At 35.7% G+C, this 22,040-nt stretch overlaps 6 protein-coding genes across 10 annotated transcripts; 2 read left to right on the top strand and 4 right to left on the bottom strand.

Moving 5' to 3' along the window:
- Nucleotides 1-3,291: 3,291 nt before the first annotated feature.
- Nucleotides 3,292-5,526, bottom strand: LOC106371917 (inactive beta-amylase 9). Its single transcript, XM_013812028.3, is given in 5 exon segments — nucleotides 3,292-3,561; nucleotides 3,563-4,075; nucleotides 4,078-4,329; nucleotides 4,448-4,930; nucleotides 5,117-5,526. Coding segments are annotated over 5 exon segments (1,614 nt in total). The 5' UTR covers nucleotides 5,369-5,526; the 3' UTR covers nucleotides 3,292-3,447.
- A 2,483-nt stretch (nucleotides 5,527-8,009) lies between these two features.
- LOC111209867 lies at nucleotides 8,010-8,495 on the top strand. Its single transcript, XM_022709882.2, has one exon. It carries the CDS (start codon nucleotides 8,172-8,174, stop codon nucleotides 8,334-8,336), a length of 165 nt encoding a protein of 54 aa, XP_022565603.1. The 5' UTR covers nucleotides 8,010-8,171; the 3' UTR covers nucleotides 8,337-8,495.
- A 130-nt stretch (nucleotides 8,496-8,625) lies between these two features.
- LOC106371918 (divinyl chlorophyllide a 8-vinyl-reductase, chloroplastic) lies at nucleotides 8,626-10,191 on the top strand. Its single transcript, XM_013812029.3, has one exon. It carries the CDS (start codon nucleotides 8,767-8,769, stop codon nucleotides 10,021-10,023), a length of 1,257 nt encoding a protein of 418 aa, XP_013667483.1. The 5' UTR covers nucleotides 8,626-8,766; the 3' UTR covers nucleotides 10,024-10,191.
- LOC106371919 (E3 ubiquitin-protein ligase MIEL1) lies at nucleotides 10,126-12,906 on the bottom strand. Its single transcript, XM_013812030.3, has 12 exons — nucleotides 12,414-12,906; nucleotides 12,040-12,127; nucleotides 11,862-11,918; nucleotides 11,750-11,782; nucleotides 11,572-11,649; nucleotides 11,432-11,475; nucleotides 11,292-11,332; nucleotides 11,102-11,184; nucleotides 10,904-10,995; nucleotides 10,743-10,812; nucleotides 10,623-10,664; nucleotides 10,126-10,527 (listed from the first exon to the last, which is right to left on the bottom strand). Exons 1-12 carry the CDS (start codon nucleotides 12,461-12,463, stop codon nucleotides 10,402-10,404), a joined length of 804 nt encoding a protein of 267 aa, XP_013667484.1. The 5' UTR covers nucleotides 12,464-12,906; the 3' UTR covers nucleotides 10,126-10,401.
- A 2,127-nt stretch (nucleotides 12,907-15,033) lies between these two features.
- Nucleotides 15,034-17,996, bottom strand: LOC106371920 (probable feruloyl esterase A). Of its 4 annotated transcripts, none has more exons than XM_013812032.3 (11): nucleotides 17,780-17,995; nucleotides 17,534-17,606; nucleotides 17,239-17,318; nucleotides 16,970-17,035; nucleotides 16,834-16,881; nucleotides 16,676-16,743; nucleotides 16,529-16,601; nucleotides 16,282-16,446; nucleotides 15,994-16,188; nucleotides 15,773-15,864; nucleotides 15,034-15,543 (listed from the first exon to the last, which is right to left on the bottom strand). In XM_013812032.3, exons 2-11 carry the CDS (start codon nucleotides 17,601-17,603, stop codon nucleotides 15,327-15,329), a joined length of 1,074 nt encoding a protein of 357 aa, XP_013667486.1. In that variant the 5' UTR covers nucleotides 17,604-17,606; nucleotides 17,780-17,995; the 3' UTR covers nucleotides 15,034-15,326. The 4 variants fall into 4 exon arrangements, 2 of the variants coding, with proteins under 2 accessions (XP_013667486.1, XP_013667485.1); XM_013812031.3 differs by having other exon boundaries at nucleotides 17,239-17,324; XR_002661544.2 differs by having other exon boundaries at nucleotides 15,300-15,543; nucleotides 15,660-15,864; nucleotides 17,780-17,996.
- Nucleotides 17,997-18,824: 828 nt separating this feature from the next.
- On the bottom strand, nucleotides 18,825-21,845 carry LOC106371923 (probable feruloyl esterase A). 2 transcript variants are annotated; one of them, XM_048769032.1, is made up of 11 exons: nucleotides 21,617-21,845; nucleotides 21,453-21,525; nucleotides 21,028-21,107; nucleotides 20,832-20,897; nucleotides 20,686-20,733; nucleotides 20,529-20,596; nucleotides 20,370-20,442; nucleotides 20,125-20,289; nucleotides 19,835-20,029; nucleotides 19,569-19,660; nucleotides 18,825-19,353 (listed from the first exon to the last, which is right to left on the bottom strand). In XM_048769032.1, exons 2-11 carry the CDS (start codon nucleotides 21,520-21,522, stop codon nucleotides 19,143-19,145), a joined length of 1,068 nt encoding a protein of 355 aa, XP_048624989.1. In that variant the 5' UTR covers nucleotides 21,523-21,525; nucleotides 21,617-21,845; the 3' UTR covers nucleotides 18,825-19,142. The 2 variants fall into 2 exon arrangements, with proteins under 2 accessions (XP_048624989.1, XP_048624988.1); XM_048769031.1 differs by having other exon boundaries at nucleotides 21,450-21,525.
- Nucleotides 21,846-22,040: the final 195 nt, after the last annotated feature.

Genomic DNA, 22,040 nt, shown 5'->3' on the forward strand with positions numbered 1-22,040 from the left:
TAAATCTTTAAAAATTTGTTAAATAAAATGAAACCACAGGAAAAGATAGGACCATAAAGGATTCTTTATTAAGACGTAAAAAAACGTACCCACAGACGATTTTAAAAGAAATTTATTCTACTAAAATAAAAATCTATCATTGTTTTAAATATATATACACTCATTATAAATATCTAATTTACTAAAAGAAAGAAATTAACTATCTAAAAGAGAAAATTATTAAGAATATTGACAATTAAGTTCGTATTTACTATCTTAACTAGATGACGGGTCCGCACACTTGTGCGGACTAATATATACCAAGTAATTTAAATTTTACATAATTTAAATTTTAATCTAATTTATTTAATTAATTTCAAATATAAATTAAGCAGAAGATATAATTTACTTTATTTGTTAACAACTTAACATAGATAATGGTTTGATACTTACAAAATCGTTCATTTATTCTATCACCAAACCACACATGTAAAAGTATCATCATCATAATAGTATAATAAAATTTTATTAATACCGTAAATAACATAAAAGATAAATCTACAAAACCTATGAAATCAATCCCGTCTTCGTCAAAAATCTAATTGCATTTATATGAATTTCCTTTTACTAGAGTTCATAGTGACACATATTAACAAAATCTACAATGATACTATCACCAAACCACACATGTAAAACTATCATCATCATAAATTATATAAATTTTTATTAATATTGTAAAATAACATAAAAGATAAATCTATAAAACCTATGAAATCAATCCCTTCTTCGTCAAATATCTAATTACATCTTATATGAATTTCTTTTTATCGGAGTTCATAGTGACACCTTAACAAAATCTACAATGATTAAAAGCATATTTGTATTTAACTAAAATTTTATAAACTAAAAGTAATAATTATTATATGTGTGATTGATAAAAACTATTTTTTTAAATAAAAAGTTTTAACGGCTAAATATTGTATTCTTTGTACTCATATTTTTGATTGGAAAGATGATGATGATATAAAATAGAAGCAAACATCCTTTAAAAATAATTAATACAAACATTAAACGATTTTATATAACTAAAGTAAACACAAGATGAAAAACTATAAAATTATTGCTAAAATTTACTAATATTCGTTAATAATAATTATCCCTAAATATAATGTGAATATTTATTAATTAATTCAAAAACAAATTTAGTACTAACAATTTAAAAATTATTTATTAAAAATAATGACTCAACCTAGCTAAATCATGAAATATGACAAATAAGTTTTTTAAAATAATAAAGCATAAAATATAAGCAAAATATCTTAAAATCATAGAGAACATAATAAGTAAACAAAACTAAAATTATCACCTAAAATTATTTATTACAAATAAATAAAATTATCAATTAAAATTATTAAGAATATGAAAAATAAATAAATAATTTAAAATTATTACAACTAAACAAAATTAAAATTATTAAAACATAAAAATAAGTATATTTCCTAAAATTATGGAAAATAAGACAAATAAACAATAAACAATGACAAATAATCAAAATTACCTAAAATCATGTAGAAGATGACAAGTAAGCAAAATCACTTCTCAAATAATAGTATAGATATTTTGTAAAATATTTTTGCTATTAAATACAAATATATACATATATTCCATAAATATAGGTACACTTCTGATTTATCTTAAAATTGAAATAGTTAGTTTTTCATAATCACCCACTATTCTCTCACCAGGTCATAATCTACTTATTCCATCACGCCATAATATATTTAGTAGACATATCAGTTAGAGATGAAGTCCGCAGTCCGAACCCCTTCAACCTTAAAAATTATTGGGTTTGGGTTTAGTTTTATAAGCCCAAAAAAATTAGATTTTCAGACTAAACTTATTTGGGCCTTGGATTTTTTTAGGTCTAGAACCGTTTGGTCTAGGACCGACCTAAAAACCTAAAAATTTATATTTTATCTTAAATATTATCGCTATTGACATATTATTTTAATATTTAATCCAAACTCTAATAAAATAAATTTAAAAGTTGTTAATACATTTTATTGTTTGATCGTTACAAGTGTTTCATTTTAAATTTTGCAAATATACATTCTTCTTTCATGTACAACATGTTTTTTTTTTATTTCAAACTACAAAATATGAAACGTTTGACCATGTTTATTATAAATTTTATCTTCTTATATAGTTAGTTTTAATTTATAGTTGATTATTTAAATCTTATTAAATTTAGTTTGTTTATAATATGTTTTTAAAGTTTACGAATACAGTAAAACATTTTTGATAAAAAAGAAAAGTTTAAACTCTTTATATTTTAAAACAAAAAAATGAAACTATTTTTAATAGAAATTCACATGTATTAAAATGATAGAAGTGACAATGACAAATTATTTTTTGAAATGCCCAAAAAAGTCTGAATCGCCTTATAGCCCTATAAAGGCTGAGCCGGCCTTTGAATTTTTAGGCACAAAATGTTTTGGGGCCGGATTCAAATATTTACGGACTTAGCGGGTTTGGACCGGACCGGACCACCCCTAATATTTAGCGTTTTGATATATAAATATATGTTATATCAAATTAAGGCATTTTAGCGTTTTATCACCCCCAGGAAGATGGTGTTTCACAGATGGCTCGTGGAAAGAGGGGGTTACTTTTTCAGGACAAGGTTGGCTTAGTACTTTGGAAGGTTTTAATGGATTGTTGGGGGCGAGAAATGTTCGGGCTAGTCTTTCGCCTCTTCATGCGGAGATGGAAGCGCTACTATGGACAATGGAATGTATGAGGAATTTACGTCAATTTTAGGTCACGTTTGCAACAGATTGTTCTCAATTGGTGAAGATGGTTTCGGAACCAGAAGAATGGCCAGCTTTTGCAAATTATTTGGATGATATCAAGATCCTGAAAGAGAGTTTCACCCGATCAGAGCTTATCTATGTACCACGAACGCACAATTCAAAGGCGGATAGTCTAGCACGCAGTGCTAGAAAGCAATCGTCTTTCGTCGTTCACATGGATGAAGATTACCCGGTTTGGTTTACAGAGTCAGTATGAGTCTGTATTGTTGATGACAAAAAAAAAAAAAAAAAAAAAAAAAAGAGTTTTATCACCAAAAAATCGTTAGTTTATAAAATCAATCATTGACCATCATTCCATATAAATATCTTACCAAATTAAAGTCACCGAATTTAAATTAAATTGTAATAAATATTAGTTTGTTAAGCTGAAGAATAATATTGTAGTTGTATTAATTATAGTATATAATTTTTTTATAAAAAAAAATCACCAAGAAGCAAGTTGAATCAAATTTCATAATTATGTTTTAATAGTATTGATTTTTTATAAAGACATTGTTGATACATATAATTTTTACAGTAATATGATAAAAAAAATATAATATATAAATGCTAAGACTTTCTTATTTACGTTATAAAATATGAGTTTAAATATTCATCAGGCAGTTTGCAAACTAGCTGCACCAGTAGTGCCTGAACCTATGCTCATTGTCTTGGCCTTATCTCCCTCTACTGCTTGATCATATGAGGACAGCTTGAACTGGTTCATGTTTCCGAACAAAGACAGTGAAAGCATGGAAATGCTCAGGTGAGAAGAAAACTGCTCCCATTCTCTGGTAAGTAAACAGATCAACTCCAACGCTCTCATCCTTCAGATTCTCAACGATCCTCTCAAACCCACCAGGGACTGAGGCAGCCGAGTTTTGCCCTGAAACAACCACTCCTTGTCTCTTGCATGATGTCTTGATGTGTGCAAGTAATGACTCGGGGCTCGAGAGAGAGGCCGGTGATTGATGCTCGTCTGATAGATCCATCCCAAGGATAATCATCCTACAAGAGTTCTTAGCAAAGATCTCCGCGATTGCCTCGTACCTGTCATGACCACCAGAGCTGTAGAAACCAGCTGTTAGCTCAGAAGGCTGAGATCTAAGCTTGTTCCATTGGTGCAAGAGAGGTAACTTCCCACATAGAGACACTCCAGTACCCTTAAACGCGGATGAAGCAACAGAGAGGACTCTGTCAGCATGGGAGGTGAGAAGAGACGAGTACCAAGTCAAGAAGAAATCACACCATACTGAGACTCCCAAGACCCGCCGTCTGAGAAGAAAGAAGTGGAACAAGGCTGTTGATCGTAAGCAGGAGCATCGTGTGGACCACCGAGTCCCCAAAGAGGGTTTCCTGTGGACTCAGCGTAGTGTTTCAGAGCGGATAGCATGTGTTTGTCGTAACACTGGAACTCTCCTGCTCCAGAGAGGTTAGTCTCGTGTTGATGAGAAGGGTACCTTAGCTCACCGTCTGGTCCCAAACCTAATGTGATTCCCTGCAAAACAAGTAAGCCCAAACTCAATAACTAAAACAAGAGTAGACACCTGCTGCTGCTGAGAGTCGAACCTGGCACCTCTAGTAGAATAAGAAATTGAGAAAGAGGGATATAGTACCGTGATGGTGTTGCCCAAGTAATCTGAGAAAGCAGACTTGAAGCTCTCACAGAAGCCTCTATAAACCTCCATAGGAGTCTTACCATCAAGAACAGGAACATCATCAACCGCAAAGGACAAGCAATCTTTGTACTGTTTCCCATATCTGTCTGTGAAGTAGATCCCTTGTTCAGCTTCACCTATCTTTGCCACCCAGTCAGGGAGACTTATCTCTGGATGTTTTGATCCATGGAAGGAGAGTGAGGCGTGAAGCTTGAGTCCGACCTTCTTAACAATCTCGGCAACAGCTAAGTAGCCTGACCATTCGTACTTTCCTGGAGCTTCTTTCTCAACAACTCCCCAGAAGATTGGTAACTCGATTCCCTCAACGCCGAGTAGCTTCAAAGCTTTGAGGCCAGCGGTGATGGCTTTCAAGTGGTTCACGTTGTTGCAGTCGGATACTGTGTCTAGTGGAAGACCAACGAATAGTTTCACGCTCTCAAGCTACACAACAAAGACAAAACATGTTTACATATAAATATTCATCCTGTATTATAATCACGAATCCTTTAAAGACGCAATCTCCTGCTATTGAAATCAAGTTCAAACCGTTAGATTTGAATAAAGTCTGGAGCTTTATTGAAATTTGTATGAATTTGAAGAACCAATAGCAGAGAAGGTAGTTATTACCGATCTAGAGTTTGGAGTGGGTTTCAGAAAGGGAGCTTGGTCGGAGACGATGGCTTCGCATCTGACAGACCTCGGAGAGGATCGGATCTTGATTTCTTTCCATTTCGAGCTTTGGTGGGTCAAGAAACTAACTCTGTTTCTCGAATCGCCGGAGATAACTTGGGACCCGAATCTGAACCCGAGCTCTCTGTACGTTAATTCTGCTCTGTAGATCTTCTTCGTTTGAGGATTTCCAATCACTGAAACTTCCATTTTAAACAAAGAGAAGATTGATACGGAAATCGAAAAATCAAAGAAGATAAAAGAAAAGCGAGAAAAAAGGTTGCAACTTTATCCGAACAAAGTAAAATTGATTACGGAAAAAAAGGAAACAGAAGTGATTTGTGGATTGTCTTGAGGATTTTGTGTTTGGTTTATATAGACAGCGATGAGAAGAAAGGTTTGCGGATAAAACCGTGCCCTCCTGGACACTCCACGTGTCGTCACCGAAATCATCCCATACTTGTAGCCGCTTATAATTTTGAATTTTTTCTGCATTTAATGGGCAAATATTGGGATAGTTAAATGCGTCCACGGAAATTGAATTATTACTGGAAACATGTATATTTTTCTTCTGTCAACAGAGAACATATTATGGGGGAAAAGTATTTCTAGTGGTTTATATAGTTCGTTCCATGGAGGGAGAAAACGAGTGATACATAAGCAATACATCATAACAATAATGGACTACTACAATGTTTTTAACTTTAAAACAATAACTCTTCCAAAAGTAGCATCGATCGAGGTATCTCTTTTAGCTTGAATTTTCCTTTCTAAATTGGTTTTGTGTTATTTGCTTTGATCCTTCTTAATTATCGTCTGACATGTATAGTGTATTCTATGTCATGTTGGGTTAAGCAACAGTTAGAATATCGAGGCAACTGAATCTTATCCGAATTAACTGTATAACCCTATCATAGCTGGATTCAATGAACTATATCCAGAACCATTCTGGTCGGTGAATGTCCAATAATTCATTTGTTTTTTTCTTGTTTTTATTTGCTAAGATAATTCATTTGTTATTAAAAAAAAAATTTAGATGATTGCTTGGGCATAGTACTATGATGACTTTGCCTTTGCCTTTGCCTACGAATACAATATATTTTTTTTAGCTAAGGAACAATCAATTACATGCATCATTGGAGAAAAACACAATCATATCACATGCATAGTTATAGAAACATTGACGTTAGGTTAAAAACGAGTAACAGTAAGCAAGTGGATTATTTGTACCGCGAGGAGAACGTGGTAATGTGAAAATGCCACGTCAATTCAAGTTGTCAATGACGAGGGTATGATTTTTTTAACGAATATTTTTTCACTCGTTGTGACTTGCTAACGTACGGGCTCAGACAAATTGTCACGTGTTGCAATATAGGAGGTTCAAAATATAGATGCCGAGTCAGGTCCATGCAACAATGTTTCCTCAAATTCTGTAGCATTATCAGCTCTTAGTTTTTCTATAACTTTAACTTCTACGAATAGTAGTTTTTTATTTTCTTTAGTTTTGCGGTTTATAGTTCGTTACTTCGTTTCACTATAGTGTAGATGTAGACTGGAGAGCTTGATTCTCGAAGACTTAAAGACGAACTGCTTATTACAATTTTAATAACTTTTTCTCATCATTTGAAAAATGCAAAAAAGAATGTGTCGTGGCCCTTTACGTATCACCATTAGACAGACCTAAACACAGGAAGTTGGCCTTTGGGGACAGATGAAAAGTTTTTGATCTTTGGGGCGTGTTAGGTGGATTATAGGTCTACTCTGAGTTTGAAACATTTGGAACCAAGTATCAATTTCTTCCCACTTGGCACTTGCCACTTGACGATGCGTATACGACTAACCTTTTCTGAACTTTTGCTTTATAATTATCATAACTTATTTCATCAAAAGTATCTAAAACTGATTTGTTTAATCAAATAATTAATGTCCAACTATAACACGTTAACATTTTAGAAACAAATCTACGTAGGTTTCGTGACGCATCAATTGATTGTTATACTTTCAGTTTGAACTTTTCACTTCTCAATATGTACTTTCAGTTTGTAAAGTTATATGCAATCTTATATAATCTTCAGTTGAAAGATCATATGATTTTTCCAGATTTGAACATATGTACAACATTTCCAATTTATTTCCTGCAGGGCGTGAATCATTGGGTCAAATGGTATTTTAGATATCTCAATCCAAGCCCAAGACTTAAATAATCAAGCCCAAATTTCACACCTAAGTCGCATTCACGGCCAAAACTATTTAAAAGACTATAACACGATCATCCTGTTGAACGTCGGAACCTACTTTGATGATATTTAATGGATCCATGGCCGGCCCTGAAAGTTTGGAGGCCCAAAACAATTTAGTAAAGATTTAAAAAATTTGGGGGCCTAACAAATTTTTTTTTACAAATTGGGAGCTTATTTACGTATAAAGATTTTCAAAAATTTTGGGGGACCAAGGCGAATGTTTCATTGGGCTTGGCCCAGGACCGGCCCTGGTTCCATGTTTAAACCTTTCTTCAGAAATTAAACAATTGTTCCGTCTACCACCGAAACTTGACAATCAGTAGTCAATTTAGCCAAGAAAATATAAAATTTGCTTTATAACCAAAAGTGTCAATTTTAAGGAAAAAAATCATAGAACATATATATCGAAGACCAAGAGTTTAATCATCATTTTCAAACATAATTACTTGATCAAGTAAATTTCATATATTGCAAAACATTAAAAAAACATCATGTTGTCTAGTAATATACATTGACAAGAGGATTACACACATTAAGTCTACGGACCATCAAAATAGGTAAACATATTAAAACATAGGTTTATACATATTTAATACACGAAGTTGGCGTAAACAAGTCCAACAAAAACCATTTTAAAAAGCATAGTACCAATCAAAAACTCATTAAAGACAGACCCTTCTCATCTAACAATTCATCTACTATCCTCACCATTCTCAATTCATCATCTCACCTTCCTTAGACTAATATCATCTGGTCTTAAGGACACAAGAAGAATGGGTGGGATGTGCATGTCTGCGGCTTGTGGTGGTGGGGGTGACGACAGTAGTTCGAGTTTACTAACACATCTCCTCATCATGCTAGTCGTCTGTCTCTCTCTCATGGCCGTCTGCACCTCCAACGAACGCCGTACTGCCGTTCGTGTTGTTCGGTGCCGTTGACCAACCTTCAACAAGTATACCATCTATATATCAGATCACAAACACAAAAAGATGATTTCTTCTTTACATACATGTATGTTTGGTTCTTGATTAGTGATCAGTAATGAATAAGTTGTTTTGGTTCTTGATTATCAATGAATTAAGGTAAATTGTTTTTAACTTCTCTTCTTTTATCAAAATTACTGGATCAGAAATTCAAAATCTGAAATTCAACCATACAACAAACTATTGAGGTTAAATTAAAAAGAAAGTAAAACATAAGGGCTTTTTTGAAATTTAACTTGTTTATGTGTTTGAGGATGAAGAAGAAGATCAAAGGAGAGTTATCCAGTGGATACAACCAATGGCTCTCACATCGTCTCTCTGAATAACTTTCCTTCACTTTCTCGCACTTTCTCATCGAAGCAGCATTGTACAGGGCTTCTAAAAGATGTCGCTTTCTTCCCCCTTCAACGTATTTGCTTCCTACACACCCAAACCCAAAACCTTCCTCAGAGATTTCAAACTCGTTTCACGATCTCAGCAATTAAACTCGTTTCCTCTCGCTTCCACCTTCCAAACCAATGAACCCTCGTCGAATCTCAGACTCACGAGATCAAGACTCAAACCAGTTTCATCTCTTGGAACCTCAGAGATCGATACATCGTCTTCTTCTTCTTCCTCCACCTTCAGGAACAAAATCCCCAGGGAGGTTAACATTCTAGTCGTCGGCTCCACCGGGTACATAGGCAGATTCGTGGTTCAAGAGCTCGTCAAAAGAGGCTTCAACGTGATCGCCGTGGCCAGAGAGAAGAGCGGCGTCAGAGGCAAAAACGACAAAGAAGCGACTTTAAAACAGCTCCAAGGCGCTAACGTCTGTTTCTCAGACGTCACCGATTTAGCTTCCCTCGAGCGATCCGTGGAGGCTCTAGGCCTAGGTATCGACGTCGTCGTCTCCTGCCTCGCTAGCCGCAACGGAGGCATCAAAGACTCGTGGAAGATCGACTACGAAGCTACCAAGAACAGTCTCCTCGCCGGCAAAAAGTTCGGCGCGAAACACTTCGTCCTCCTCTCCGCCATCTGCGTGCAGAAGCCTCTCCTCGAGTTCCAGCGAGCCAAGCTCAAGTTCGAAGCAGAGCTTATGGAGCTTCCAGACTCCACCTTTACGTACAGCATCGTGAGACCGACGGCGTTCTTCAAGAGCTTAGGCGGACAGGTGGACATCGTCAAAGACGGGAAGCCTTACGTGATGTTCGGAGACGGGAAGCTGTGCGCTTGCAAGCCCATCAGCGAGGAGGATTTAGCTTCGTTCATAGCGGACTGTGTCTTGGAAGAGGATAAGATCAATAAGGTTTTGCCTATCGGTGGACCGGGGAAGGCCTTGACGCCGTTGGAGCAAGGGGAGATTCTGTTTAGGATACTTGGGAGAGAGCCTAAGTTTCTGAGAGTGCCTATTGAGATTATGGACTTTGTGATTGGGGTTCTTGATGGTGTGGCGAAGGTGTTTCCTAGTGTTGCGGAGGCTGCTGAGTTTGGGAAGATTGGGAGGTATTATGCTGCGGAGAGTATGTTGATTCTTGATCCGGAGACTGGGGAGTATAGTGAGGAGAAGACTCCGAGCTATGGGAAGGATACTCTTGAGGACTTCTTTGAGAAAGTGGTTAGAGAAGGGATGGCTGGTCAAGAGCTTGGTGAACAGTTCTTCTAGTGGGGAGAAGTTTTTATGCTAATGAGTTTGAGCTGTGTTGAGTGTTGTTAGCTGTTGAGATTATAAAAACTGTGAATTTGAGAGATTTGTTGATCCAAAAAAAACAGTTATAAAACACATATTTCACAGGTAATTTTCCTGGATCAAGAATATGTATATTATACATTATCCTGGCTTTCTCACACACAAATATAAATGGTAGGTAATAAACATAATCATATAAGAACAACAACAAAAAGAATCATGAAGATGACAAATGTGAGTCTTTGCTTTTGAGACCAATAATAATCATATTGATCAACAATCTTTGTTTTGCAACAAGAAGTTCTTGGTTGCTTTTCTGGTGGCGGCAATAAGTGATAAAGATGTTTGGTTTAGTCACTGAGGAAGAACAGGAGGTCCAACGGCTCTGGTGTTGTAAGATCTACAATGTCCACATTTCTGACCGATTATATGGAAGTTTACTTCTGTTGTGTCGTTACAGTCGTTGCACAGTATCCAAACCTGCTCAAATTCCGCAGTCTTGTCAGTTTTAACTTAAAAATGCTCCTGGTTTTGATCGAGCTTCGAGTGATGGAGAAAAAGATAAGTTATTTTACCTTCTTGTCGCGGTAATCTGATGGCATAGAAGTGGCTTCAATCTAAGAAAACCAATGAGTAGAGATTGATATATATGCGAGACTTAACATACTTTAGTCAACGATGGATTTTAAACTAACCTCTTCATCCATTCTCTGCCATGTTTTGGACATATCAATCACTGACCTCGAGCAAATCGGACAACAAAATCTACGCAGACAATAACTCACAAGTTCAAGAACTAACAAAATCAACCATAAGGTTTTAAATAGTGATGATTAGAATTAAAAGTGTAGATTACTTGTCACGCTTGAGCATCTCATGATAGCATTCAAAGTGCATTGTGTGTCCGCATTTCATCACTGTTGTGTCTTTAAGAGAGTCAAAGAGATACTGCAAGAGAAACAAAATATAGTATTCACTCGCACACAATTTGCTAAACCCGCCAATACCATATGTTTTGCTGAAAAGTTAAAAGCCTTAAACAAACATACAGTACCTCGTAACAAATGGGACAGTGATGCCGCATTGAATCCTCAACGCAGCGATGGTTGTTGCGCAGGCCAATCGCATAACAAGATCCTGAAAGAAAGAAAGAAAGAAACATATAATAACTTCATGAGCCAATCAACACTTGATTGTGTTTGGCTGAAGCAGAAAAAGGAAAAGCTTGTTGCTTTGAAGTTTACCACACTTCTTGCAATGGAAGAAGTTCTCACGCCCACCAACTCTGCAACACACGAAGACATCACACAGCTTTTAACGAATCACGCCTTAAGAGTCAGGAACATAAACTATATCGCATTGTATGAAGAAGAAAGTTTCTCACCTGCAAATTCCACAGTCATCACAATGGAACTGTTCCTTTGCAGTCTGAATCAGGACAACACATGAGCTAATGATCAGAATCAAATACCGAGAAAGAAGACAGATTCCAAACATATGTACAAAGAAATAAACTTTCTTTACATTGTCATCATAGAACTTGCAGATATCGCAAAAGTATTCTCCCATGTTGACACCACAATTGGTGCAAACTTGAGCTACCTGTATAAAACCACATTGAAACAAAACCCAAAATTTCACATGCGAACTATACTGATAAGCGTGTGATCATCATAACTCATAAGAATGACGAGAGAGTTACCGGCTGCTCTGTATCGCAAACGGAGCAAATCACCTGGAAAAAAACCCCCAAAATTAGAAAAAACACCAACTTGTTGAGATCACATAATTCAACTAAGAGGATGTTGTCGTACTTGTTTAACATCTTGACGAACAAGCTCGTGACGGTCATAGATATTGCGCAATGTGCTCTGAACACCCAAATAGATTAGAAAAAGGATTGTTTTTTAAAACTTCAATTTACGGTTAGGACATAACAGGGAACTAATTTTAAAACTGTAATAAAGATGGGTGAGGATTGAGAGAATATACAGTGCTCTCGTTGTGACAATGGCGACAAGGGAAGACTTCGTTGCAACATGGAGCTCTGATTTGGCATCTCCTATTGTAATGGTCGCACCTATTACACATGGAATCAGAAACGATCTACATGGATCAGATACGGTTTCATGGATCGAGACAGATCTACTATGGTTTCGAGCAGACAAACAAAAGGACGAAGCGATTGGGTTCAGATACTAGAAACTAACGAATACCCATGAATCAGATGTGGAAAAAGGTAGAAACTTTATGATTTAGAGCTTCAAATTAAAATCTTCGTGGACCAACGAAGATGAAGACACACAAACAAGGAAACATTGATCTGATGAAGCAGACACAAATAGAAACAGAGGAGATGTTTTTACCCGAAAGCCATTACGCCAAAATGAAGGCGATCATTGGGTGAGGCTTCCATGAGAACAGGAGGAGACAAAGCCGATAGAGAGAGAGAAAGAGATAGAGATAGATGGCTACAAGGTAGGTAACTCTTTCTCTCTCTCTATCTATCTATCTATCTATATATTACGCGAAGAACAAGTGGATTTGGATTTGGATTGAATGGGCTTTTGAATCCGATGGTTTTTATCGGAATCGCAAGGCCAGGAATGAAAAAAAGAGACCCCACCACGGTCTTGTTTTTATCGAAGAAGATGAACACACAGTTCTTCAATCTTCCTATTTTTGATGAAATGAAAGAGAGAAAGAAATAAAGCCTTTGGATCTTTTCGCTTTATTTTCTTTTTCTCTCTCTCTCCTTGTGAATCTTGTTATAAGCCTGGTAGCTTTAAAGAAGAGAATGATTTAATGGAGAGAGATAAGGTGGAGAAGGTGGTGAAGGAGATGGATGACGTGGATCCAACCGCAACAGAGAGCGCGCCTATTTATTGACCAATCACATTTCTACATCGGTTATATAACAGACAATTTTCTATTTATTTCCCAGTGTTTTTCTAATATAAAATACATGTATTTTCTTTGTAAATTGTGTAATATTAGCAGAATGATAGTATATGACCTATTTGTTTACAAATTGGAGTTTTTGGAAGACTAAAGTTGGTGATTACAATTTCTATACATGTTTCCAAAAAATAATTTTATTTAATATCCGATTTGTATAATATTTTAGCCAATATTAATAAGATTTTTTAAAATACAATAATAAGACACCTGATACTTATTCATAGACAACTAGGTGTTTTCCTGCACCATATGCAATAAGGAATTTTTTAAATCTAACTTATATTTTAAAATAAATTTTATTAAATATTATAGATTTTACTATTTTCTTACTAATATTCAATATAGATTTGATATATATTAAATCAATTTATATAAAACTAATAAAAATGATATAAAATTGTATAATTATCAAAATTTTAGCCTAAACAATATTTATAAATTTTGTAGATATATAAGAAACTAATGATCTTACGATTAGATATTTAAATTTTTTTTAAAAATGTAGAAATTTGTGAAAGCTTTAGTAATACAAATTGTATAATTATATAAAAATGATAATATTTCGAAATTTGAAATGTTATATATGAATATATTTATTTTATAGATGATGTATGAGCTATTAACATATTTAAAAAAAGTTTACCAAAAAGAAATACAATATTAAATGTAATATATGAATTATTATCATATTCTAATAAGTTTGCCAAAAGTATAAATCAACATTAAATGAAATTATTCATGTCATATTTTTTCTGGAAGTTATGTCATCAATTACAGTAGTCATGTTTTGTGAAATTGATTGTAGAAAAAATATGTGGTAAAATAACTTCGTAAATATAGTGCGGAGGATTTTTAGGCTTTTGCGAATACAAAAGAGTATATGATTGATCATTTTTTTGGCAATGGCGAGAGTTGCATCTTGCAATAAAAAAAAAGGGTAAAGTGTTCGTTGCTTGAGTCAGTTACATTGCCCCCACCAAGCCCATTGGACCACGTGGTGGTACCACGAGCTTGTCCATCTTAATATATCACTATTTCTAAAAACGGAAATAACTTATAGAGATAAAAAATACTAAAATATACTCGAATTGCGGGGATTTCTAAATCAACACCTTTTGATATGCTTCATTTCAAAATTACACAAAAATTAATTGCATTTTAATAAATTCCTGTCTAGTGTGTTTCGAGCTTTATACTGGAGAAAAAAACAATTTAACAGGTTCAAATATCTCCGGTATAACAAGATTACAAACAGCTTTAATTTTAAAATCATGGGCTAAACTTAAAAAAGACTATAAATAACGTGGGATGTGGATAATGTTAGTAAAAGGCTACAATATATTCGTTTCGTGTACATCTTACCATCATACATGCAGGCCACTTGACATTCAGATCTCCATCCCTTTTCTTTAATATATACTTACAAAGTTACAAAATCTTGGAAAATGCTTCTGTACATGAAGCTTATAATACTATTAGCTTTCAACCAATTAAAACAATCCATGGTGAGTAATAATATACGTCAAATACTTTGCTGTTAAAAAATTAACACGTATGTGAAATAAAATGCAATTTTTTTAATGAGATCATTAGCTACAGGCCAGAGACGGTCAAAATATGAATTATTGTACTATATTAGCCTTCTCAAAACTAAGTTTCTATTCCATAATTAGAAGCAGTTGGTGCAGTTTCCTCCACCTAATTAAGCAACGGTGGTGTTGACATTTACGTGCTTTGATAAATCAATTTATCTTGGTTTGGTTGCTGTCATAATCTTAGCCCCTTCTAGGCCAACACACATTTGAGGTAATTTGTGTCAAAGACATTTTGTTTTGTTTTTCATTGTGTTAGATCTAAATTAAAAAATACCAACAACAACGAAATCATTGATAAAAAGGAATATACTTTCACAACCAGAGTTGTTTACAACCAGAACTGTCAATTCGTAAATCAGCCAAAGCATGCAGATAAGATAACGCATTCATCGCTTTGGAGCTCAAAAAGCAGTGAACACTGAACATAATATTACATATAACACATAAATTCACTATCTAGAGAAATTGGATATCCATCCATACACATTTTATATTTACATAGTTGTGTTCAATATCCATGAGATAATGGATTTAAATTAACAAAAAGTTTGTTTTTTCATTTATATCAACCGACGACCTATTTACAACTCCTTGATTATTATCTGTACACTATCTTACACGACCGCAAAGAATCAAAGAACCTTCTTCTTCCTCCACCTCTGAATTTCCCAACCTCTCATTTTCAAGCAAGCACTCTTGCTTAACACTCTCATCAACCAGCTCCTAAATACTGGAGACTCCGGTTGTGGATAGAGTTTTCGTTTCAGTTACCTCCGGGGAAGGATCTGTCCGGGACAGGAATATGTTGCCCTTTGAATCTCTTCTGCTGTAACTCTCTACTTCACGACCCATCACTATGCTGCATTGTCTCCATGTCTCACACATCATCTCTACCCCAAAGTAGGTTAAATGGTCGGATATGCTACTTCCCATTACCGATCTGAAACAACAAAAGCGAACAAGTTATACTATATTCATGTTAAAACTGTCCTCTAACCAAGTGAAAACATGACACAAAAGTCATGTTGTATATATTCCAGTAAAAAGGTTATGTACCAAAGCGAACACACTAAACATAAGCCATGTCATCGCTCGGGTTGAGCTTCGTAGTCAATAATGATCTTATGTTTCGACTATTGCGGACCACCAAGATTATAATAGTTAGTTACCTGCAGCATGTAGGATCTTCACCGGTGTTGTCACAAACTTTCTCAATACCAAAACGAACAATTTTCAAAACACTGAGATCTCTCACCCACACCTGCAATCCGAAACACAATATTACCAAAACGTCTGGATAAATATCTCAAAGCTGTTACTCTGATGAACATTGAAAGTCTCGGAGGACGCTGAGAACAACTAAATAAAAATAGTAAAAGGCTCTGTTTACCTCTGTTGGGAAATGGTGGTATGTTTTCTGAGGGAAAAGATAAAAGAAAGGAGGCAGATGAGGAACGATATCTCGGTCATGCGTGATCCGGAAGGTGTTAGGCACAAGCAAACTGTAATAAGAAGCAAAAGCCGCATTCCCAATACGAGGTTGCCCAAATGTCATGACCTGTACGTTTTCGTACCCTTCATTTACCTGCGAATATCATCCCAAAAGAAGTCTATTAACAACTTCTCAGGACATGACAATAAGATATAACAAAGTTTAGTTTAAGTCAAGGATGATTACAACTAGGTCTAGACCACAAAAGGCAGCCATGGCTCCTCCCATTGAATGACCAGTCACCATGATCTTGATGTTCTCTCCATAGAATTTCTTCGCTCGTTTTACTGCATCCAAAACTGCAGGCCGTACCGTTGTGTTGTGATAAGCACTATAGAAGCCATGGTGAACCTGCCAATGTAGAATAACACTTAATAACTCCACCTTACTAAATGGTAATCTAGATGACAAAAACTTGCTTGTTAAAGCTTACCATTGCATCTGGCATATCAGGGTAATTTAGATCGAGCTGTTTCCAGAACAAATCTGAGACCCAGTTTTGTATGCTGCACATGTTTTGAGTTAATTAAGCATTAACCAAGTTTAGGTAAAAGGAATAGCTTCTAGACAACAATGATACCTGTGTTCTTGAGTTCCCCGAAATGCAATGACGATAGCATTCAAATCCTTTGCTACCCCAACATATCCCTGTTGTCACAAGTTAAAAGAGCTGATATCAATTACTTGTTCAATGAAAGAACATCATATCCTCATACAGCTTAAGATATCATGGCAGACCTGTAGGCAGTGCTCAATGTCAACTATTATCTCTATTACTTGGAAACCCTGCACCATCCTCAAAGAACGTTAGAATATCCGATCTTACAGCTGCTAGATTTATGCATACCGTGGCTTAAAAAAACACATGTAATACCTTAGTCAAACCATTGCATCTTTCACATGTCCAAGTGAAGAGTTCTGTTAAATCAGACATATAGACCTGCATACATAAACAAACTTGATTCATCCATGCTGATGCACTTTATCAGCATAAACTCTCTTCTATAGTAGTGCTAATAACGATAAATGAAGTCGCAAGTGTTACACATTCCTTTCTCATCTAGCAGAATAATAGAGATAAATGGCATTCAAAGTTGCTAAAGGCCTTTTCGATTAGTGTTAGTAATTGCGCTATCAACTCACCGCAGAAGTATACTCAACAAGTGTTAAGGCAAGTGTATGGTTGTAAACAGGTGAATCATCATCAGTCTTCCACTTGAGAACTGCAACTAAAAGAGAGAAGGTTACACCACAAAGTCACAATTTTTGCAGTCTTAATTTCATTTGTCTCATTTATCAAGTACATAAATAAAAATGCCCCCTTTAATGAACAACCCCTTCACTAGCTTATTATCTTAGTTAGGAAAGACACAAAGAGAGAACTGAAAAATGAAGTAGCCTATAAAGGAAACATACAGATACAAATAATCATTATTACCTCTTCCGCGCGAAAAGAAAAGAAGACAAGCAAATATTGCCAGCAAGAACACCCAGCTCTTTTGTTCCATTTTCTGCAACATAATGACAATAAACACACAACCCACATCAGTCTATGGTTCATCAACGGCGAAATTGAGCTAATCAAAGGAGGATTTTGAAGCAAAATTATAAGGGGAAAACAGTAAAAGCTTATGAAACGAGCTAATCGAGGATTATTAGAGTAAAAGGTCTCAAGAGAACTCACCAACCAGACAAAAACTGAGGTTCAAAGCAAAGCGAAAGAAGCACGAATGGATATAAATACGGACAGTAGTGATCGGGGATTAAATCCTCTCCTCCTCGGCTGAGAATAATTGCGATTGCGATTCGCGAATGAAGAAACGCCTCTGAAAATACGAATATTCGTTTGTTTTTTTCTAATTTTAAATCTGATTTCCAGTTTCGTCCTTTATACGCAAAAGGGGAAAGAGGCGACGCGTGTTAGATATCATCAAGAGTCAAGGGTATTTTCGGAACTACAGGGTCGATGATGATTTTTTTTTTTCGGTTTTGATTGCGTCTTTATTTTGGCAGTTAGGAGTTAAGACTGAGATCTACTAAAACACTCCTTCTCATCTAGCGGGGTTGCTCCTAAATCTTGCATTCTGTTCTGTCCATATATTTGTAAGTGATAACTAGGCATAGGTGTTCGGGTACCCGTTGGCATTCGGATCGGGTTTTTCGGATTTCTGTTCTCTTTTATAACACCTCCTAGGTTCTATTCTAGTAAATTTGCAAGTACGGGTCGGGTTCGGATATAACACATCGGGTTCAGATAAGTTTTGTATCACATCATAGAACCCATAAAGTAATCATATATCATTCAGATTCGGGTTATATATGATCAGTTCAGATATACCCGAAATAAAATCTAAAATTTAAAAGCAAAACATAAGAAATATATACTTATTTATATATAATTAAGTATTTAAGGTAGTTATTTCAATTTTAAATACTTATTGTTAGATACCATATCAAAATAAATATGAAATTGAATATTTGAAGTATATATTCATGTTTCATATAATTATATTGTATATTATTTTGGATATTCAGATCGGTTTTTTTGGATATTTTTTCGGATTTTTTGGGTTACCCGTTCGGGTTTGGTTAATAACACTTTAGGTTCGGATATGTTTGTAACTTATAAGACCCATTCAGATATTTTTTACATTTCGGACCGGGTACGGATCGGATTTTTCGGTTCGGTTCGGATTTCGGGTTATGAATTTTATGCCCATTCCTAGTGATAACATCAAAACTATACGGTTTATCAGCCAAATGTCAATCAATATCCATATACATTATTACATATTTGGATCCAATAACAATGTGAACATGGATTTAAACCTACGACTTAATTAAAAATTACAACTATACATTATTACATGCTATTCATCCTACGACTTTTAATTTACAAAAGTCTTTTGTTATTATCTACACACTTTCTTTCTAGACCCCACAAAGAATCAGCGACCCATTCTTCTTTCTCCACATATGAGTCTCCCAAAACCTTCCCTTTCAAACTTTGCTTGACAAAGACTCTATCCCACCGACACCTCTAGACTTTAAAGATTACCATTTTCGAGTAGAGCTTCTGTTTCGTTAACAGTCGTGGAAGGAAGTGTCCGTGACATTACTAGGTTACCCTTTGAATCTTTCCTGCTGAATCTATCCATCTCGTGGCTCATCACTATTGTGCATTGTCTCCACGTCTCACACCTTAGATCTATCCCAAAGTACTTTAAATGGTCAGAGATGCTATTCCCCACCACCGATCTGAAACAACAAGGATAAACAATTATTATACTGGGATCATCCGCATTAAAAATGTCTGGTGACTCAGCTAGAACATGAAACATAAGCCATCTTGCAACGTTTCCTGACCAACAATAGTCATCGATCCGGTTTGATGGGTAGTTAATAATAATCCTAAGTTTCTACTTGCGCAATGGAACTATATCAGCAAACTGTTTAGAGGGATTGCTCGTTACCTGCTGCATGTAGGATCCTCACCAGTGTTGTCACAAACTTTCTCCACACTAGCAAGAACTAGACTCGAAAAACCGAGATCTCTCACCCACACCTGCAAACCGAAACACACCATCGGTTCTTCCAGACAGTCAATAAACCAGACTGAGAAATTATATTCTGAGACATTTAAAAAACGCTTGCCTAGGCCAGATTTTTTGCACAAAGTAGATTAATACTAAAACTGTTATTCTGATGAACACCTAGTGGACTGAGAAAACGACGTTACCTCTGTTGGGAAGTGGTGGTATGTTTTCTGAGGGAAAATATGATAGAAAGGAGGTAGATGAGGAACCATATCATGCTCATGCGTGATCCTGAAGGTGTTAGGCACAAGCAAACTGTAATAAGATGCAAAAGCCGCATTCCCAACACGAGGTTGCCCAAATGTCATCACCTGTACGTTTTCTTCTCCTTCATTTACCTGTGATTGACATTCCAAATCAAAGTCAATGAACAACTTCAAAAGCCTTAACAATAAGATATATAAAAATTTGGTTAAGAGTTAAGTTTGATTACAACTAGGTCTAGTCCACAAAAGGCAGCCATGGCTCCTCCCATTGAATGACCAGTCACAATGATGTTGATGTTCGCACCATAGGATATCTTCGCTCGTTGTACTGCACCCAAAACTGCGGGCCGTAGAGTTGTATTGTGATAAGCACTATAAAAGCCATGGTGCACCTGCCAACGTAGACAAGTATTAAAAAATTCCACCTTACTACATGACAATCTTGACGACAAAACTCGCCATTTAAGCGTACCATTGCATCTGGCATGTCAGGGTAATTTAGATCGAGCTGTTTCCAGAACAAATCGGAGACCCAATTTTGTATGCTGCACAAATGTTTAGCTGATTAAGCAATCAACCACGTTTAGGTAAATGTGTATCTTATTAGATTACAAATGACAGAGAATAATACCTGTGTTCTTGAGTTCCCCGGAATGCAATAATAATAGCATTCAAATCCTTTGCCACACCAACATATGCCTGTTGTTACAAGTAACACCTTACTGATATTAATAACTGTTTAACTAAAGACATTGTGTCCGGATGTAGCTTATGATGTCACGACAGACCTGTAGGCAATGCTCAACGTCAAATATTATCTCTATTACTTCGAAACCCTGCACCATCCAAAAGCACGTCAGAATTCACGACTGGAGCTATAAGTTTTTTACATACTGTGGCTTCAACCAGTGATCTGCCTCAACAAAGGCTATACCTTTGTCAAACCATTGCATCTCTCACACGTCCAGTTGAATAGTTCTGTCAAATCAGACACATAGACCTGCATACATAAACAAACTTCATTCATCAGCTTACTCTCTTTCCCCTAGTAGTACTATTAACAGTTTCGAGTCTTTGACAACTATAAATGAAAACACGAGGACAAGTGCTACGCATCCATAGTAGCTTACCGCAGAAGCATACTCCACAAGTGTTAGAGTGAGAGTATGGTTGTACACATGTTGACCATCATCGCTCTTCAACTTGAGAACTGCAATTAGAAGAAAGAAGTCACCATAAATTCACTTGTTTCATTCTTAACTCTCATTTATAGGCTCACAGCTCATTTATCAAGTACACAAGATTGCCGTATCAAAAAGGCTTTGAAATCATTAATTTTTTATCTTCATGGTCCCTTATGCATCTGATGCTTAATGCTTTATATATTGATTTGTTCCACTTGAAATAAAAAAAGTCATCACAGAACATGTAATTAACTATCATTACACCTAAGATTCAAAGCTTATTATCTTAACTAGACTCAAAGGGAGAACCCAAAACTTAAATTCCCAGAAAGGAAACAGACAGAGAATCATTACAGAAGTTTCATTACCACCTCTTCCACTTGTAAATGCCAGAAGAACAGCGAAAATTGCCAGCAAGAATAGCCATCTCTTTTGTCCCATGTTCTGCAAGAAGGTCCACATTCACAAATTCAAAATCACGAAAAATTGAGCTAAATCATAGCAAGTTAGGAAGCAAATAATCACAACAGCTTACCTTGTATAAAGAGATTTTAGTAACCCAATCCAGGAATCTCAGAACCCGAAAAAAAATAGTATCAAAGCAAGCGATCGGTCGATGATCGGAGACTATCTCCGGCTATAAAATTAGCGGCGACTTATATAGGAGGAGCGTGATTGATATGCGATGAAGACTCTCGCGAAGGAGAAGGTGAAGGAGGAAGAAACGTCGAAGCGATACGATCATACGAACCATTTTTTTAATTTAAATTCCACTTTCATCCTTTATACGCAAAGATGTCGGAGAGAAGCGTCTTGGCCTCTTACCAAGGGTATTATCGGAATTTCAGATGTAGCTTGTGTCATAGATTCGAGTTCTGAGCTGTCGTTTGCGTGATTCGGCGGGATAAATGGATAAGGCAGTTAAATTACGTAGCAGAGTTTGACCTAATGTCGAGCCC

Source organism: Brassica napus, chromosome C9 (assembly GCF_020379485.1).
Source record: "Brassica napus cultivar Da-Ae chromosome C9, Da-Ae, whole genome shotgun sequence".
NCBI lineage: Eukaryota > Viridiplantae > Streptophyta > Magnoliopsida > Brassicales > Brassicaceae > Brassica > Brassica napus.

Excerpts from the sequence above, each read along its gene's own strand:
- LOC111209867 (XM_022709882.2), top strand. The coding sequence starts at position 8,172 with ATGGGTGGGATGTGCATGTCTGCGGCTTGTGGTGGTGGGGGTGACGAC.
- LOC106371920 (XM_013812031.3), bottom strand. The coding sequence starts at position 17,603 with ATGGAACAAAAGAGCTGGGTGTTCTTGCTGGCAATATTTGCTTGTCTT. Across the intron at positions 16,882-16,969 it reads GATGCAATGGTTTGACTAAG|GGTTTCCAAGTAATAGAGAT; the intron begins GTATTACATGTG and ends AGGATGGTGCAG. Across the intron at positions 15,544-15,772 it reads GAAGATCCTACATGCTGCAG|ATCGGTAATGGGAAGTAGCA; the intron begins GTAACTAACTAT and ends TTGTTGTTTCAG.
- LOC106371923 (XM_048769031.1), bottom strand. The coding sequence starts at position 21,522 with ATGGGACAAAAGAGATGGCTATTCTTGCTGGCAATTTTCGCTGTTCTT. Across the intron at positions 20,597-20,685 it reads ACGTTGAGCATTGCCTACAG|GCATATGTTGGTGTGGCAAA; the intron begins GTCTGTCGTGAC and ends TTGTAACAACAG. Across the intron at positions 19,661-19,834 it reads ACCACCACTTCCCAACAGAG|GTGTGGGTGAGAGATCTCGG; the intron begins GTAACGTCGTTT and ends TTCGGTTTGCAG.
- LOC106371918 (XM_013812029.3), top strand. The coding sequence starts at position 8,767 with ATGTCGCTTTCTTCCCCCTTCAACGTATTTGCTTCCTACACACCCAAA.
- LOC106371919 (XM_013812030.3), bottom strand. The coding sequence starts at position 12,463 with ATGGAAGCCTCACCCAATGATCGCCTTCATTTTGGCGTAATGGCTTTC. Across the intron at positions 11,333-11,431 it reads GATGACTGTGGAATTTGCAG|AGTTGGTGGGCGTGAGAACT; the intron begins GTGAGAAACTTT and ends CGTGTGTTGCAG. Across the intron at positions 10,528-10,622 it reads CAGATTACCGCGACAAGAAG|GTTTGGATACTGTGCAACGA; the intron begins GTAAAATAACTT and ends GAATTTGAGCAG.